The 17,670-nt window shown below is 42.2% G+C and overlaps 3 protein-coding genes across 12 annotated transcripts in view; 2 read left to right on the top strand and 1 right to left on the bottom strand.

Moving 5' to 3' along the window:
* Positions 1 to 1,548: 1,548 nt before the first annotated feature.
* hnrnpm (heterogeneous nuclear ribonucleoprotein M) lies at positions 1,549 to 8,736 on the top strand. 2 transcript variants are annotated; one of them, XM_027005491.3, is made up of 16 exons: positions 1,549 to 1,727; positions 2,604 to 2,776; positions 4,312 to 4,364; positions 5,012 to 5,019; positions 5,115 to 5,208; positions 5,365 to 5,667; positions 5,871 to 6,024; positions 6,179 to 6,228; positions 6,317 to 6,377; positions 6,485 to 6,586; positions 6,695 to 6,736; positions 7,081 to 7,152; positions 7,231 to 7,335; positions 7,430 to 7,989; positions 8,076 to 8,127; positions 8,340 to 8,736. In XM_027005491.3, the coding sequence occupies exons 1-16, from the start codon at positions 1,690 to 1,692 to the stop codon at positions 8,501 to 8,503; spliced, it is 2,031 nt and encodes a 676-aa protein (XP_026861292.3). In that variant the 5' UTR covers positions 1,549 to 1,689; the 3' UTR covers positions 8,504 to 8,736. The 2 variants fall into 2 exon arrangements, with proteins under 2 accessions (XP_026861292.3, XP_081564562.1); XM_081708436.1 differs by lacking the exons at positions 1,549 to 1,727; positions 2,604 to 2,776; positions 4,312 to 4,364; positions 6,695 to 6,736 and having other exon boundaries at positions 4,485 to 5,019.
* Positions 8,737 to 9,286: 550 nt separating this feature from the next.
* Positions 9,287 to 15,487, top strand: LOC113574501 (interferon-induced protein 44-like). Of its 2 annotated transcripts, XM_027005470.3 has the most exons (8): positions 9,287 to 9,705; positions 9,996 to 10,496; positions 10,991 to 11,051; positions 11,141 to 11,336; positions 11,574 to 11,726; positions 12,243 to 12,417; positions 12,534 to 12,634; positions 14,963 to 15,487. In XM_027005470.3, the coding sequence occupies exons 2-8, from the start codon at positions 10,010 to 10,012 to the stop codon at positions 15,146 to 15,148; spliced, it is 1,359 nt and encodes a 452-aa protein (XP_026861271.2). In that variant the 5' UTR covers positions 9,287 to 9,705; positions 9,996 to 10,009; the 3' UTR covers positions 15,149 to 15,487. The 2 variants fall into 2 exon arrangements, with proteins under 2 accessions (XP_026861271.2, XP_081564735.1); XM_081708609.1 differs by lacking the exon at positions 9,287 to 9,705 and having other exon boundaries at positions 9,973 to 10,496.
* Positions 15,488 to 17,124: 1,637 nt separating this feature from the next.
* Positions 17,125 to 17,670, bottom strand: part of rabgap1l (RAB GTPase activating protein 1-like) — an 81,233-nt gene continuing 80,687 nt past the window's right edge. For all 8 annotated transcript variants that reach the window (XM_081708606.1, XM_081708603.1, XM_035523236.2 and 5 more), the window contains one exon: positions 17,125 to 17,603. In XM_081708606.1, the coding sequence (XP_081564732.1) occupies positions 17,469 to 17,603 (135 nt within the window). In that variant the 3' untranslated portion in view covers positions 17,125 to 17,468. The remainder of the gene's footprint in view (positions 17,604 to 17,670) is intronic.

Consider the following 17,670-nt stretch of genomic DNA (forward strand, 5'->3'; position numbering starts at 1 on the left):
GTGTGTGTGTGTGTGTGTGTGTGTATGTATGTATGTATGTATGTATATATATATATATATATATATATATATATATATATATATATATATATATATATATATATATATATATATATATATATATATGCAGTGTTCATTAGTATTAAAATGCCTTGCCACTGGAAATGACAAATCATTCATTCTGATGGTCCAAAGGTGTTCAATAAACTGAGACTTCAACAAGACTTCTCTTGGTTTCTCCAATATAAAGCTGCTTGATTGCTTCCTTCTTGTAAAGGTCTTTTCGCCAAATGACAGCAGCTCCACCTTTATCAGCTGGATTAATAACAATGTCACTCCTTTTGTATACATTTTAAGTACAGAGTATTCTTCCTTTGGTAGATTAAGTCTTTTAGCAGGTTCTTTTAAATTTACTTTACTAATTTCTCTTTTACAGCTATTAATATAAAAGTCTAATGCTTCATATTCCCCTGTAGGAGGTGTCCAGGAAGACTTGCTTGAATTATATTTAGATAAGGTTTCCACTGGTGTCGTGTGTCTTTATAGAATAGCCCGGCCATTCTTATTAAAAATAAGCATGTAGTGTTAAACGCTGGAAAAAATATTTAGTCTCTGTAATGGACTTATTATTCATTAGTGACTGGGCTTGTAGATAAAAATTTTAGACCTTTTGACAGGACAGATCGTTCCGGAGAATTTAATTCTAAATCAGTGGGAACAGAGACAACTTTCTTGTAATTTAAGCAGGCAGGAGTACCAATAGGTCTAGTAGTACTATTATTTTCATTGGTTTTCTTTAGCAAACCAGCCATGATTTGAAAAATATCAGAATTTGGCTGGTGGATTAAACCCTACCATTTAAAAACCAGGCTGGGGTCAGAATTCTGTGTGCATTTAATCTTGATTTTAATATTAACTATTTCTTCATTAAGTTTATGGATTCTTTGAATATAGCTGCTAACCATATATAGTAAGTTAATAGACACATACCTTCTTATACTTTATTATTCTGGTGAATAATGAAATTCTTCATCCTGCTCCAAAATAAGCGGCATGTCAAATGTTTCTCAGTAGTGTTTTACATTAAGGTTCCCTTAACATTATTTACACAGTATGTAGCAACAACAATCCATGAACTACAGTATTACATGAATAATAAATAAGGTTAATTAAGTAATTAACACTTGTCCTGAATAGCAAGATCTGAAATATGAGTGTTTAGAAGTCAATTCTAAAAATAATCGAGTCCTGAGATTATTACTTTTATAATTATTTCCAGCTAATGAATCGAAATCAACTTCAAAATATTTAATCGACGTAAACTTTTTACGCTTATTTTATGGTTATTTCTTAAGTACTTTCTTTACAATTAAAACTTTACACTGTCGGTTCTAAATATAAACGATGCAACTTTTGCTAAGAAAAAATCAAATTCGTCGTAATTAACTCTATTCCGAAATAAGGATTAGAGTTAGAGATGCGGAGTAGAGTCACGTGGGCTAATACCCATCATGCCCCGGTTCCTCATATGTCCATTTCGTTGTTCTGCCGCCATTTCAGCAGCGACGCGGTGGGACAGTAAGCGCTTTCGTCGGTGGACCTACACCGTATTAACAAAACCGTTTTGCGTGCTTAGTCTCTTTTATTAATAAATCGGCTTATTAGAAAAGAAGAAGAAGAAGCTTTAACATGTCGGCTGAAGCAACACAAGAGAAGCCAGTCCAAGGGTAATGTCGACTAGTTAACGTTTGTAACGTTCAAAAATGTAGCTAGCGGTTAGCTGTGCTGCTCGCTAGTCGCTACTGTTTGCGGTCTAAATGTATAGTCGGGATAGGTAGAGTTCATATTATTAAGGACAACGGATGCGAAAACTTAAAAGGACACTATGTAACGCTAGCTATATAGCTAGGAGAAATGTATTTCGTTTTCTGCTGCACTAGTCCGTAACTAATGAGGGCAGGAATCAAGCGAATAGCCACCGATAACTTGCTAGCTAACGCTAACCTAGCTAGCGCTACTTTTCCTCACTAACAAATGCTGATTATTCAGTGGCCCACTTTGTTTTTTTTCGAATCTTGTTTTTTTTTTCCCATCACATTTGAAACTAAATTCCGCTTGTGCACGCAAAACAACGATGTTTTGCAACCAGTTTAGTTATTAAGTAATCAAGCGTCCCGAGTGGCCTACTAAATGTCCCTTTGTTTGCCGCGGGCCAGAAGCTACGGTTAGGCAGCCTAGCTAAGCTAACCAACTCGTGCTGATTAAACACGCGTAGGTAGCTAGTGTGTTGCCGTGAGCTAACTGGTTTCTCAACTTGGCGATAACGTTAGATAGAGTTTTATTTGACTTTTTCAGTGCTCAGTATTAATGTTGAATTCCCGTATTGCTATGTGTACGTCGCCTTTTTTTGGTGACGCATTAGATTTAACAGCCTGGCCAAACCGTTATGTTTTAAAGCCACCATTTTGTCCTTTCTTCTTGACCCTAAGGGTGGCTTACTGTGGTTAGCTAACCAAGTGTAATTTAATTGCTTGAGTATATGCAATGTAAGTGTACATGGTTGCCTGCACCTTAAGTTATTTCTTTTTCCCTGTGTCTCCTAGAAATCCAGTAAACGGAAAGGCCAGCCACGAGCCCAGGAAGGAGAGGTCATCAAAACGTGGAGGCGGAAGATTCGAGCCCTATGGAAATCCCTCCAAGAGATACCGTGTTTTTGTGAGCAACATCCCATATGACGTGAAATGGCAAGCGCTGAAAGATCTGATGAAGGACAAAGGTAAGGCTCAGCGTTGTTTAATAGTTTAGTGTGGGTTTTCTTTTCTTTCATGGTTGGGGGTTTTGTTCCTCTTGCAAAGCTGTAGTCTTTGGAGATGGTGGTTTATGTAGTATTCTTAAAACAGTGAATATTGCAGACAGGGAGATTAAAAGTCCCTGTTGATGGTGTTGTCTTCAATTTGAAGACTGTTGTGTAGCAGTGCAGTTCAACTATTAAGCATTTGTGGTTGCAGTTGTGTAGTGCCTTAAATTCCATTCTGTATGTGGGTGCAGCACTGTGCTCCATTAGGACTGAGAATAAAGGCACTAAGCGATGCACAACACTTGGAGAGTTTGCCTTTGAGCTCTTTGAGGTCTCATAACTCATTCTTGTACAAGTGAATTTGGGTTCACGTTTACAGGTGTGCAATTCAGCCTTGCCATTGTTGGCTAGGTTTTGCCTCTTAAGCGCCAATCCTGGGAGAGTGGCAAATAGAATCGACATGTCTTGGCGAATCACTTGCTCTCAGGTTAAGATGTAAACCCACATTTAAGTTTGTAATTGGTGGGGAGATCAGTATCCCCATTGCAATTTCTGATGCAGCATAGTCTCATACAGTTAAGACTTGTAGGCTGTTGCATTTATCCATTCCATGGCCTATGGTGTGCAAGCATGAGGAATCTTTCGTGTCATTTGGAAATTGCTGCTTGTAGAATTAAATTGCATTCTCTTTTTTAGGTGTGCCAGAGTGAGTGTTGTCGCAGCAGATCTTCATATTGTGCCCTTGCCTGGATGCGTTAGCTTTGTTGGGGTACAGGTCTACAGAGCAAAGCAGCTTCTTACGCTTGTCCTTGTCTTATTTGAGAAATGGATAGTCCATTGATTGTACGGTTGTTCCTGTTGGGTAAACTACTAAGTGGTTTCTATGTTCCCTATCTAAAAATTGGAACAGTAGGTGGCTACCTTGTATGTGTAAAGTCTGTGAAGATTCACAGTGGTTTAAAGGCCTCATTACTGAGTTTTCTTTCTAGTGGATCCATATTTTGGAGCTGGTTCGGGTGAAACTCTTAATTCAATGGTCCAAAAGTGAATTTGGAAAGTCAAGCCTAGGTGGTGCCATTGCGGTTGGGTGTGCAGTTGCTGTAACATTGAGCTATCTGTTGTTTGCCATAACACTGAACACACTTGGTTTTAGGGGTTGTTGAGCATGTAGCTCAATACTCAGTAACCCTCACAACTTGCCTTTTTGGTTAAAATCATTCTGAATTTGGAAAAGTACAAGGCCAAGAGCTGTAACTTAATGATGGCTCGTGAGGTTGTAAATCTTTCGGTCATTCATGGTGTTTGGGGTTTCTAGCAAGGACAGCTTAAGAAGTAATTTTTTGTTGGAGCAGCTTGCTTTTAGTAGACCTGTACCAGAATTGTGGCGCTGGGGGGAGGCTCTGGACTAGCAGGCCGAGCTCACTGTCACCACCCGGTTGTGTGTCTGCTCTAAACCCCCATTGTTTTCTCGGCTTCTCTCCCTTGGTGTGTGTCGTCTGGAATCTGATTTGTAGTGGGTGAGGTAACGTACGTGGAACACTTAATGGACGCAGAAGGCAAATCAAGGGTAAGTGCAAGAGACGAACCTCCATTTGTCCGCTTGAGTTTCTTATCACTTCTCCTTTCAATATGGGATGTTCAGACTTGGGGTTTGAGAGTTGAAAATGTCGTTTGTGGCTGAGTCTCGGCTGAACGTGGATGCCGACTGTGGTTCAGAGTGGAGCCAGTGGGATGGTTTCACAGCTCCATGGTAATCCTGGCTCTTGTGCAATCAGTCCCTAGGGGCAGAATTCGACACCGCCTCTTGAGTCTCTCATTGTGGGACTGAAAGTAGAGAGTGGTGTTCAGTAGCTAATCATGGTTAATATGGCTTCTGTGATTTGATTGATTCTTTGCAAATGAGAGCAACCTGCTCTAGTGGGATAATTGCAGTGCAGGAATGTCCTTGTCTTGATCTTGAAGCATTAATGTTAATTATAAGCTTCTGTGGTTGCTGATCAGTAAGTTGTAATGCATTGTTAGACTACTTGAATGTGGACTTAATGGAGTCATGTAACTAACAATGTAAATGAACACCACAAAGAAATGTATAAAGTGAGTGTAAATAGTTGTTTGCCATAGTAACTTTCCATGACTCTTGCCTAACTTGCTTTTTTTTTTTTCTACCTGTTTTATTCTCTTCCTGCCTTTGGAATGATGGTTCTTGTGAGCAAGGGTTGTGCGTAAGTATTTTGATCTGGCTTCTTGCTTTCTGGAATTTTCTTTAGGATAATTTATTGAAAGCCTTTCAATCTTAAATTCCCTTTTGACCTTGCAGGGTGGTTGAGTTCAGGACTGAAGAACTAATGAAGAAGGCTGTGGAGAAGGTCAACAAGCACAACATGAATGGACGTCCCCTGAAAGTGAAAGAGGTCAGCACTGATTGCTAACGAAAGATTTATGTGCTCCCCACATGTTTTTAATACAAACGCTGCTACGGGAGAGACACTGCTCAGATTGTTATGGAATTAAGTTCTTTTACTGCTGGTTTTTCTAAATCTGAGATGTAAATGAAATTTTTTTTTCAGGATCCTGATGGGCTGATTGCTCAACGTGAAGCTCAGCGGGCACAGGGTGGTGGTGGTGGTGGACCACCTGGAGGCATGGGCGGGGGCATGGGCGGGGGCATGGGCGGAGGCATGGGTGGGGGCATGGGCGGAGGCATGGGTGGGGGCATGGGCGGAGGCATGGGTATGGGACCAGGACCTGGACCCGGTGCTCCACCTATGGTCAACATTCCTCCCAGTCTCATGAACAACCCAAACATCCCCACTGAAATCATCCATGGCCTTCAGGCTGGCAAGATAGGAAGCACAGTGTTTGTGGCAAATGTACGTTTCCCTTGTAACTTTATACAAATGTGTTAATGGAGCTGGTGATAGCCATGTTCAAACATGCAATCTAAAACCAAATAATTCTCGTGTTGAATCAGATGTGATGGCTGAAAAATAAACATTGTTGGGTTTGGCCCACAAGTGCCAGAGCTAAGTCGTCTTGCTGTACTGTGTACTAAATGGTGCCTTATATTCTGTAGCTTGATTATAAAGTGGGATGGAAGAAGCTGAAGGAGGTGTTCAGCATGGCTGGAGTAGTGGTCCGTGCTGATATCCTAGAGGACAAGGATGGAAAGAGCCGGGGCATGGGAACAGTCACCTTTGAAATGCCCATTGAAGCCGTTCAAGCAGTCTGTATCCTTTTCCAGTGTACGCGAGAGCCACTGTTGGGCGGTGCTGGCACAACAACATAACCCTAATGAGAACTTTAAAGCAGGAAATGGTTTACTGTGGATGTGACAATGCTTTTTCTGAATGTATAGCATTTTTGGTTCTTAACTCTGGTTAGCCATGTTCAACGGACAGCTCCTGTTCAATCGGACAATGCATGTTAAGCTGGTGAGTGATGCTTTTTTGTGGGTATTTTAAGACAATGCATTTCACAGTAAAATGGCTTGCAATCAGTGTTTCAAATGCTGTCACTCAGGACGAGAAGTCTTTGCCTAAGGGTGACTTTGCGCCTCCTGAGAGACCGCCAGCTCTACCTCGTGAGTAATGCTTCTTGAGCTTCATGTTGCAGCATTCTTTATTCGCCATTGTTTTAGAACTGTGTACAGACTAAATTTGACTGAGTTCTGCCCCTGATTGTATGCAGGTGGTCTGAGTGGAGTGGGTCTGGGTCTGGGACCAGGTGGGCAGCCTATCGATGCTACACAGCTGAACAGAGGTGGAGGGATGGGCAATATGGGGCCTGGCGGTAATGACCTGTTGCTTAACTGCATTTTATTTAGCTGAGTTTTCATTTTTCCGCACTCCTTCCATGACACTCCCTGGTCATTCATTCACTCACTCATTTTCTCTGTAGGAATGGATGGAATGGGATTTGGTGGCATGGGTAGAATGGGAGGTATGTTCACTCAGCATGTTGCATCGACCATTTTTCATTCCATATGGGCACACAGAATTTAAGATTAATGAAGTCATTTGACTTTTAACTTTGACTGCACCAATCTCCTTGATTCAGATCCAAGATAGTGTAGAATCAGTTGTTCCATAAGCCTTTAGAAAAGCAGTGTAATGTTGGAGTATGACTTGGTGCGAAGATGTTGGCAGGAAAAGATTCGTATATCAGATTTTGGCCTAGCTGCCTATTGTGTTGAGGCTGTAATAGTTTGGATGAAATATAGGTCATAAATATTAATATCTGGGGGGGGGTTAAATTCAAATGTAATTTTCCTTACTGTCTTTAAGGAATGGATAATTTTGGAGGTGGAATGAATAACATGGATCGTTTTGGACCATCTGGAATGGGTAGGATGAATGGTGAGTAGCCTGTTTGTGGTGTAGGGCTTGCTGCTGTACATTTCAGTACTTCAGTTCTTATGTAATCTCTCCATGCAGATATGGATCGTGGAATTGGAGCTGCTTTTGATCGAGAATTTGGTGGTCGCAGTGAAATGGGCATGTCCCGTAACAACTTTGGGGACTCCTTTGATAGAGGAATGGGTATGTTTTTCAGAGGTTTCATTGTGTTGGTTGATTATGAAATATTGTGAAACACATACAGCAAAGACCTCCCTCCTCTTTCACTGTCTCCTAGGTAACTCCATGGGAATGGATCGCATGAGTTCCGGCATGGACCGACTTGGGGCCGGTCTGGACCGCATGGGGATGGATCGCATGGATCGCGTGTCTGACCTGGACAGGCTGGGGTCTGGCTTTGACCGTATGGGTTCAGGCTTGGACAGGCTGGGGCCCAGTATGGACAGGCTGGGGCCCAGTATGGACAGGCTGGGCTCTGGCCTGGACCGCATGAGCTCCAGCATGGACCGCCTGGGTCCTGCTGGCTTTGACCGCCTAGGCCCGTCCAGCCTGGACCGCATGAGTGCAGGCATGGATTTTGCCTCACCCATGGGTATGGATAGAATGAATACAAGTCTTGACCGAATGGGCTCTGCTGGGCTCGACCGTTTCCCTGCCCCAGGGATGGACCGCATGACCTCCAACCTGGACCGCATGGGAGCTGGTGGCGTAGGAGGACAGTTCGACAGAGGCGCAGATATGGATCGCGGTAACTTTGGCAACTTCAGTTCGGCGGGTCAAGGTGGACCAGGTGCTGGAGCCAATGCCAGAAAAGGCTGTCAGATCTTTGTCAGAAATGTAAGTGCCTAAACTGCATGAGTTGACTACAGATGACCTCAAATGTTGTCTTTAGCCAATGTCAAATATATTCGCTCTTCCTATAGCTTCCCTTTGACTTCACCTGGAAGATGCTGAAGGATGCCTTCAATTCATGTGGTGAGACTATTGTTCTTTAGTTGTAACAAGTTTAAATTTAAGTTGTGTGCTCCAGTATATGCAGTGCTTTTGAAAGCTAACATGAGCTTCTCAAGCTTCATATCCCAGATTCTCCTGAGGGCAGATTAAGACCACTGCCCCACCCCTGGTCCTACAGTGATTTACTGTCTTTCTAACCCTGAAATGAGTGCATTTTTATTTATGCTCGCCAGGTATCGTGCAGTATGCTGACATAAAGATGGAGAACGGGAAATCAAAGGGCTGCGGTGTGGTTCGCTTCGACACTCCTGAAACGGCAGAGAGGGCTTGCCGCACCATGAACGGCTATCGGCTCAACGGCAGAGAGATTGATGTGAGGATCGACAGGAATGCGTAATCCACTAGGAATGCTTTCCCAGATGGACTTCTTCCAGTCCCTTACCAAGATTCCCTAGTAGTTTTTGTTCATTAAATTTGTATTAGTGCAAAAATGTTGTGTTTTTAGTTTTTGGCTGCTTAACTTTTTTTTTTTTTTTAGAGACCAAATTTTATTTTTCTTACCCACCCCACTTTATGCTTTCCAAAAATGGCCTTTGATGAAGGTTTGTCAATAAATCTCAAGTACTGACATTTGTCGTGTTTTCCAGTGTTTTCAGTACCCAAAACTTTAGCAACCTATTATTAAAATTTTGATGCATTCTGCACGTTGCATTTTCTCAAAAGCAAGGATACCGTGTCACTTAACTGGACGTACTCTGTTTAGGCCGTTTGCCCCGTTTCAATCGTACTGTTAAGTGGCTACCTGCAGTCCAAAGGGAGGGGGGTAGGGAGTTCCAATCTAAACAGGCTTTAGCAGTAAACGCAAACGCATCCTTTTGGGTTGACTTATTTAGCCATGTGCATGTTAAATTTGCAGTCATACTGATCAGAAGGCGACGATTTCAAAGAGTGATTGCAATTATTTTCATAATTTGTAACCCAGTTGTCGGCGTTATCCGTAATAAGTTAACTAGCTAAGTAGATGTAACGCCTATCAGCTTGTACCTAGTTTTCATCTTGGTCGGTAAAGCGGGACTTCATGCAGTGTTTGGCCGCCACTCACTCCGTTGCTGATTCGGGTGAAGTGGTTTCTGCGTAGCTTCTGACGTGGGCGTATCGTTGAAGTGGCCGGGGCATGTTTAGATATGTGTAACGGAACCCTCGTTACTGCAAAACAGTCCTATATGCGCTTAAAAACAATCCCAGGAAATTTGGGCAGTAATATTACGCTCTTAATAGTGGTTGTCCTATTCATAGGTAGAACAACGCAAGTTGTATAAAGTTAGGATATGTATGACTAGCGATTGCAAAATCCAGCGCGATGATTTTGGAACCGATGTCCTGAGTCGAATATTCCTGATCTAAATGAATCAGAAACATTGTAATATGTGTTGCTTACACTTAAAGGTGAATACAGCCAATGGCTGGTGAAAGCTTGGCCAGCCATCTTCAAAGCGTTCAGGGTGTGTAATCAAAACAGCCTTCCCGGAAACGAAAGTTAGGCACAGTTTCTATATCTCTGTGGCTTTCACTTTGCACCTTCCAAGATTACCGGTCCCGGTAAGTATTTGTTTACTAAGATAAATTATTTTTAAAAACAAGATTTGATTTATTGTTTTAGATTGTGCGTAAATAACGAATCGATGAATGTCGAAAGCGTAAAGCCTCTTTTAGTGAAATGATAGCTTGCAGACTCCGTAGGCTGTACTTGAAGACACGGAGCTTGTTTGCAACACTAATTCTCGAAATCTATAGTAATTCAGTCAATAATAATTAGATCTATAGTCATTTCCTTCCACAGTCCTCAGTGGCATTTGTGCTGCGCTAGACCTCCTCTGGTCTTATTGCAGGAGCTGCAGGTGAGATGGCCTCTCTCACTTCTAAATTAAACGAACAGCAGCTGAGCCGATTATACACTTTGCTTGGGGAAGTTGAACTGAACCTTCTGTACAAAGCGAGTGTCCACGGATATGCCGGACAGGCCTTTCACCAGAGATGTGACCGCCAAGGCCCTACTGTTGTTGTGGCCTACAGCTATTCCGGATACGTCTTTGGTGGCTATACTAGCAAAGATTATGCCCAAACAGGGCAGTACATCGATGATGAGAAAGCTTTCCTGTTCAGCCTCCAAGACCCAACACCTGTCTGGTTTAGGGTCATGACTGCCCACGGTGCTCGTGCACGCCTGGATGACGCCAGTGGTCCTCGTTTTGGCGATGACATGTGGTTTTGTTATAATAACTGTGCGCAAGTGTACTGTAACCCAGGAAATGCTTACATGTTTAATACCGCTACAATGTATGGAAATAACCAGCAGCTGATTGAATGCGAGGTCTACAAGGTAACAGAGGGTGAGTTACGTTTTGGAATATAAACCTGTTTTTTTGTTTTTTGACTTGGTGCTGTGTGCTGTGATTCCGTTCTCAGTTGTAGGCATAGCCCAAACGTGTTTAGGATCAGATTTTCCATTCACCCTTTTATCAGGTGTGAGGACATTGAACATGTAGTTGTACTGTGATTACGAAAAAACGACTTGATTGTATTAGAAACTCAATTTGCATATTTGCAATATACAGAAATTATTTTATTTACATTGTTTTCTTAATTGATCTATTTTGCATTTTGTCACCTTCTGTAGCTATATAATCTATTTTTATGGAGTGCTATATTCAACTAAAGCACTGGTCAACTGTCGGTCCAGCTTAATGCGAAGAACAAGTTTATGAAATTTATAAAGGCGCAGAAATCATACTTGTTGTGTAAAAGACAAAGAGGCAACTAAGCAGATGGAAAGTGTTTATAGTTGTCATTTATTCTTCATTCTTTTTTGCACTCAACCTGCCAGCATCTGTGCCAGGAAAAAGTGTTGAGAAGAAACCATGGAGGAACATTTTATGGACAGCTGAGTATGTTTAGATGTCATTGGTTAGACGTCTGTGTGTGCGCTGTGTTTCAGTGCTGTTACCAATATCTGTGGTTTTGAACCCTTTTGCAGAAGAAGAGCAGAACTCATGGAGTCAGTAAAGACTTACAAGCCCCTTATCAGCACCGTGAAGCAACTCCGGATTCTAATGATTGGGCCTGTTGGTGCTGGGAAGTCCAGTTTCTTTAACTCCATCAACTCCATCTTCTGCGGTCATGTGACCAGCAAAGCTATGTCAGGATCCTTGGACAGCAGCATCACCAAACAGGTGCAAACCCTCAAAGGATCATACAAGCATGCAGCAAAATGACTGGCTATATGACTGGTCTCTCTTCATTATTACTGGGAAACAAAAATGGTTTGCTTAATATTGGCCAATGTTTCAAGCCTAAATCTTGTCTCTAACTTCAGTTTCAGCAAGAAGAGAGAGACAAATTTCTGACTTTCTTAATTTCTTAAATAGTTAGCAACTGACAGTTTTTCCATGATCTTTCTTGGTTGTTAGTATCGCACCTACACAATTAGGGCTGGTAACGAAGGAGTGGCCTTACCCTTCATTTTGTGTGACACTATGGGATTAGAGGAGGCATCAGAGGCTGGCCTGAGCATTGATGATATTAGCAGTGCCATAAATGGTCACATACCCGACCGGTATAAGGTGAGTAAGATCTTTTGGTTTTGTTGTTGAATTGCTGTTATTTAAGGTACTTTGGGCAAGTGTGCCAACAGATACAAACTAGGAGCAAAAGCTGGGGGGGAAGTTAAGATAGAAAAGCTGTCTGTATTGGCAGTGCCATTATTACTGATGTGCACCTTGGTGATGGGGTTGGTGATGGATACATGATATCTCATACCAGATTTGTTATTTCTACCCCCAGTGACTGATAGCCCAGGTGCCCTTAAGGCCTAAAGACCCTCTGTGCACTGGGTGCTTTACTTAAAGCCTTGGGGACTGTGCAGTCAATGGTGTCCATGAAGGTGCCATTTTTACACCCCGATACAGGAATATCTGTACACACCACTCCCTGTTGGCCTCCGCTCCCTCTTAGCCATGTTATCACAGTGTTTGATACTATGTCTGTTACAAGCATCAGTTTCTATAACGGTTAAAGTGGAAAAACGGCATCAGGGAAAGGCTTGTTTGATTGCAATACTGTGAAACCTCTTGCACCAGTTCAATCCTGCAGCACCATATGAGGCAGAGGATGAAGTGAAACCGCCCAGGTCCTTAACCCTGCAGGACAAGGTCCACTGTGTGGTGTACGTGCTGGACACCTGCAAAGTAACCCTTATGCCCAGTAAAGTGGAGGAAAAACTTACTGCCATTCGCAAAAGAGCGAATTTGCTGGGTGAGGTGGAGAATATGTAGTAGATGAAGCTCAACATCTTAACTTACTGTGCGGGATAAATTTGTGTATGACGTCTCGATATGTGGGCAGCTGACCACTGTGAAAACTGGTTGTAGGAATTCCCCAAATCGTTTTGCTCACCAAGGTGGATGAGGCTTGCCCCCTTGTGGAAGAAGATCTTCAGAATATCTACCTCAGTTCCTACATCAAAACTAAGGTAATTAGGATAGTAGAAAGTAGTGCTGTCATGGAGCTATATTATGCCTAGTTGATATGTATGTATCCATCTATAATTTTATATATATATATATATATATATATATATATATATATATATATATATATGCACCGCTGCTGAAGGACCTCTGTCCAAAATGTCCTGCTTCTCATATATATAATATGTATGTTTTTTGTATGTGTGTGTATTCACCGGTGCCTTTTAATTACACCTGTTCAACTGCTTGGCTGATTGTTAACGCAAAGATCTAAATCACATGGCAGCAACTCGATGCATTTAGGCATGTAGAAGTGGTCAAGATGACCTGCTGAAGTTCAAACTGAATAACAGAAAGGGGAAGAAATGTGATTTTAAGGGTGTTTGAACGTGCCGTGGTTGTGGGTGCTAGATGGGCTGCTGATCTACTGGGCATTTAGACACAAACATCTCTAGGGTGTACAGAGATTGGTCTGGAAAAAAAACTAGCCAGTGCACAGCAGTTCTTTGGGTGGTCATGCCAAACTGGTTCAAGCTGGGAGAAAAGAAACAGTAACTCAAATAACCACTTCTTACAACTGAGAGATGCAAGATTCAACACATTGAACCTTGAAGCAGATGGGTTACATCAGCAGAAGGCCACACTGGGTGCCACTACTGTTGGATAAGAACAGGCAACTAAGGCTACAATTTGTATAGGCGTACCAAAATTGGACAATTGAGTTTGGCATAAACAACATGGAAAGCATCCATTCTGTCTTGTATAAATGGTTCAGGCTGACGCTGGTGTTGTAATGGTGTGGGGATATTGAGGGAAGGGGGTAGCAACCCTGCCTTTTGATATGAATGGAAATATACTTGGAGTGTGATGTTTCCTAACTGAGTTTGGGGAGGTGGCCAGACTTCGCCGCTTGGACTGGTGGCTCATCTGGGCGCCCTGAATAACATAAGTCATATACTAGTTTTGGACACCCTTTAGAACAGTTGATGTTTGTTGTGTCTGATCACCTAGGGGGCCATTGCGTCGATATGTCATCCATGAGGCCTCCTACATCCCCATGAAAATGCTGAAATGATAACCCTAACCCTAGATGTGTACGTTTTAGGGACTTAAAGACCAAACATACAATGTAGCAGGCCCAAACTCAATATGCACTTATGGGCAATGCATTTGAATAGGAGAGGCCTAACTGAGATCTGACAAGCCCACTTAAAGTATATTTTAGTTATGTCAGATATACTACAAGTGGGATGACCTCCAAAGTTTGGCATACAAGCTTTACAGAGTCACATCCACATTTGTATATACTTTCTTACATATACATATTGTACTTTAAAGCACATAGAAAAGAGCTGTTTTTTGCCTCATAAAGTTCAGTCTCTTCTTTCATATTTTTCATATTATACCTAAAAAGTGTTCATCCTGAATGCAAAATGTAATGACAAAATTGTCTCGGTGTCCCTAAGCAAGGATTTCAATATACTGAGAGTGGGATCCCAGTTCAAGTATATTTGACTGACTGGTGTTCTCCAGAATGAGGAAGTTATTTTTAGAAAGGTGATTATGCTTTAATACCATTTTTCCATGTACCCATCTCTCACTGACCCTATGTCTGTCTTTAGAGTGGTGAAATTCTACTGTCGAAAACCTGTATATATTCTTGACAGTCATATCTCCCACAAATTAACCACCACCACTGTCTAAATCTGGGTCCCTCTTACTAACGTTGTGAGTTTGGAGTAGATTGGAGAAAGTAAAAAATGCTGACTTTCTCCTATCATCTTGAAAGGTTGATTAATAGACATCCAGATATACACAGGGACCTCTTATTACCTTGATATCTTGTTCCAAAGCTGAGATCTGACACTCCCACTTCAAGTATATACTAGTTATGTGTCAAATATGGTGCAAGTTGGATGGGTTTCCAATTTAAGTATATCTGAATTGTGCCACTGTGGCTAGACATCAAATTGCAAAAAAAAAGGTCAAATTTCTGATGATTTATAGCACCCCTCCCACAGACGGGCTAGATGTAACGTGCCAACTCAGGGTGACCTGGGGGGCGCTACGTGCATTACAGTATACTTGGATTGGGATGCTGGGGAACTATGTTTCCAGCACCTTGTTAATTCTGCCATGAAGAGTTGAGGCATTTCTGAAGGCTATATCTCCATTGCTCAGGGCAATGTTCTGCTGGGAGTTCCTGGGTCCTGGTGTTCATGTGGATTTTACTTTATCAGCTGGCCAGTAGCTTTACCCCAGACCTGTACAACAAATCCCACAGCCTTCTTGTTATTTGTGTACTAATATCCTTTCCTGTGGCCCTGCAGGTGCGAGAGGCCAGCGCCCGTGTTGGGGTGTCCATGTCTAGTGTAATCCCGGTGAAGAACTACAGCCATGAGCTGGAGCTGGAGCTGGAATGCGATATCCTGCTCCTAACCGCCATACAACAGATGCTCCGCTTTGCAGACAACTACTTTGATGATATGAGTCCCGGGGGTGACAATGTAGTGTAAAGAGTTGGTGGGAATGATCCAGTCAGCTTTTTTGGTTGTTATACTGGTAGATAAAATGATTCAGCTTGTGATGTGTGAGATGAATAGAATGCACAAACCATCAACAGTGACCATATGATTGAAGCATTACCCTAAACCAACACCAGGTTTACTGGTTCTCGCAACTGTTATTCTTGCTGAAGCTGCTTCTAAATTGCTGTGCTTGAAGAATATATCGACACATTGTCTCTGCACAAGTGCACTTGAAGAATACTGCTACTGTAAACATCAAGATGTTGTAATGTGATTAATTCATGCTCTGAACAAACTTTAAAATACATGCAAATATTGTATGATGTCCTTATTTTAGTCATTTCAATTTTTTCCAGTCTGCTTGTTATTGTATTAGTTCTGTTTTCACCTCAGTAGTAGTACACAAATCTGAATAAATTGGTTATTACTACATTATTACATTTATATAAGGGCTGAAGAATAATGATATGACAAGAGAGACCGAGGTCAAACATTAACAACAAGAGCCAATGTTTATTTGTCAAGTAGTTATTTGTTCAGATACCAACTGGATGGAACATTGCAACTGGTAAACCCATAACAACCCAAGCTTACGTTGACCAACCTGAAGGACCCAGACAACGTCACCTGCCCTTATAATCTAGGCTCCATCTATAAGACTGGATTGCACTTTAATATTAGTCTATATTAAACTGATGCTTGGCAGCACACAATTTCAGAAATTACAAAATAGAAGATATAACTACAGAATTCAACAACAGTATAAATGAACAATAAAGACTTCCTGTTAGTGTGAGTTACGATCCATGCAGTCTGGAAATGACAACGGGCACCGGACAGTAAAGGACAACGATTCAGGAAGACAATGAGCTGAGAAACACAAGTCCTGACATTGACTAGGTAGCAGGTAATACATCAGCTATGACTGCATGCAGCGTTCTCAGCGACGCCTTAATTACTGAAACCTTGCCCATTTTTCTGTACAGATCAGCAGACATGAGAATACAACCCTGTTGACCACAGGTAAACACACCAGGTGAACACCACAGCTGTATTGTAACCAGCTTCCTCCACCAAGCACTTAAACCTGACAAACAGCCTGTGAGGAGAGACCTGCACACAACTCTTGGCACATTTATGATGCATGCTGCCCCTGGTATAGGCAAACACACACACACACACCGTTTAAGGTAAGAAAATGTTAAGTTAAATGGCTTGCACATTACAGTGGGTATGAACCACTGTTGATGCAAGGAGGTGGCCTCCACTGCCAGCCGAGCCAAGCAGCTCGGTGTGGGACAGGACGTAAACCTGGACCTGTGTTCAGGGAACTCGGACCTCCTGTTCTGAAAGACTCTGGGAACATGGCTGCAGGGTTTCACTTGTGGGAGTGTGTAAGTTTAAGCAATACAAAGCAGGAATGTTGTTTTGGGGTTAATGGTCGTGATCGACTGGTTTTGAACACCGCTTTAAGCTATTTACAGAGATGACAGTGAAACAAAAATGAAAGAAAAATAAAGAGAAGTAAACTGCACTTTAACAACTGTACAAGATAAAAGATTTAACATGTAGTTATTCACATGACAAAACAATTACATTTATTATTACTATATAGAAAACCAACAGGAACATTTTAATCTGAATGCAGTATCCCCTCTCTAAAATGGAAAAAGTAGGATATGTTTGTAAATGTGTGGATAAATGAGCCACTGCGTATTCATCTATTAATCTATGTTAGAGAGAACGTTTTTCTCGTTAGTAGATTTGTAGGTATTCTATCCAAGGAAAGCGCAGCAAAGGCAACAAGTATAAAAAAAGTTAAACTCAGTACTCTGCAGTACTCGTATTCACCACTAGGTGGGACTGTTGCATTGACTCAGACGTCACCTGTGCGTCCCTCTTCACTATGGCTACAATCATTACTGCTCATAGTGTTAATGCTAAAATAGAAACAGTGATTATGACACACAGCTGTAAAACACTTAGTTTCCACAACATGTCCACAACTGACGAAAAAACAAACTGGCTATGCTTGGCTACGTGTCAAAGGTAACCTCCACACACGAACAAGCGCTTGTCCGAAGAAGTCAGCTGGCTGCACTACCAAGCGAAGCCTGTTGGGGTGAAAGTTGTATCCCACTGGAGGCCCTGTAGCCTGGGAGCAGTACTTCAGCTGGGCTGCTGCTTGTCCCACCTCTGAGAGGGAATACTGCATTGCCGCTTGTGTTGTCTAGTAGTGTCCTGGATTCTTCCTTGCCATTAGCCATGCAGAGGACTGCCCTCTCATTGGCTGAGGCCCGTGTGGGTCCTACTGGCCCTCTTTGGGTGAAGAAGGGGCCTGGCTGCCGGCTGAGGTCTTCAGGGATCCCAGGGTTTTACTGAACCAGGAGTTTTTGGCAGCTTGGACTTCGGTCATCAGCACTCCTCTCTGGTGCTCCAGCTCCTGATACAAAGAAAGATACAAAACAAACCAACCAAGCCCAGTGAGATGTGCTATCTGAACAAGGAGT

The sequence above is a fragment of the Electrophorus electricus genome, chromosome 26, assembly GCF_041902795.1.
Source record: "Electrophorus electricus isolate QZ-2024a chromosome 26, ASM4190279v1, whole genome shotgun sequence".
Taxonomy (NCBI): Eukaryota; Metazoa; Chordata; class Actinopteri; order Gymnotiformes; family Gymnotidae; genus Electrophorus; species Electrophorus electricus.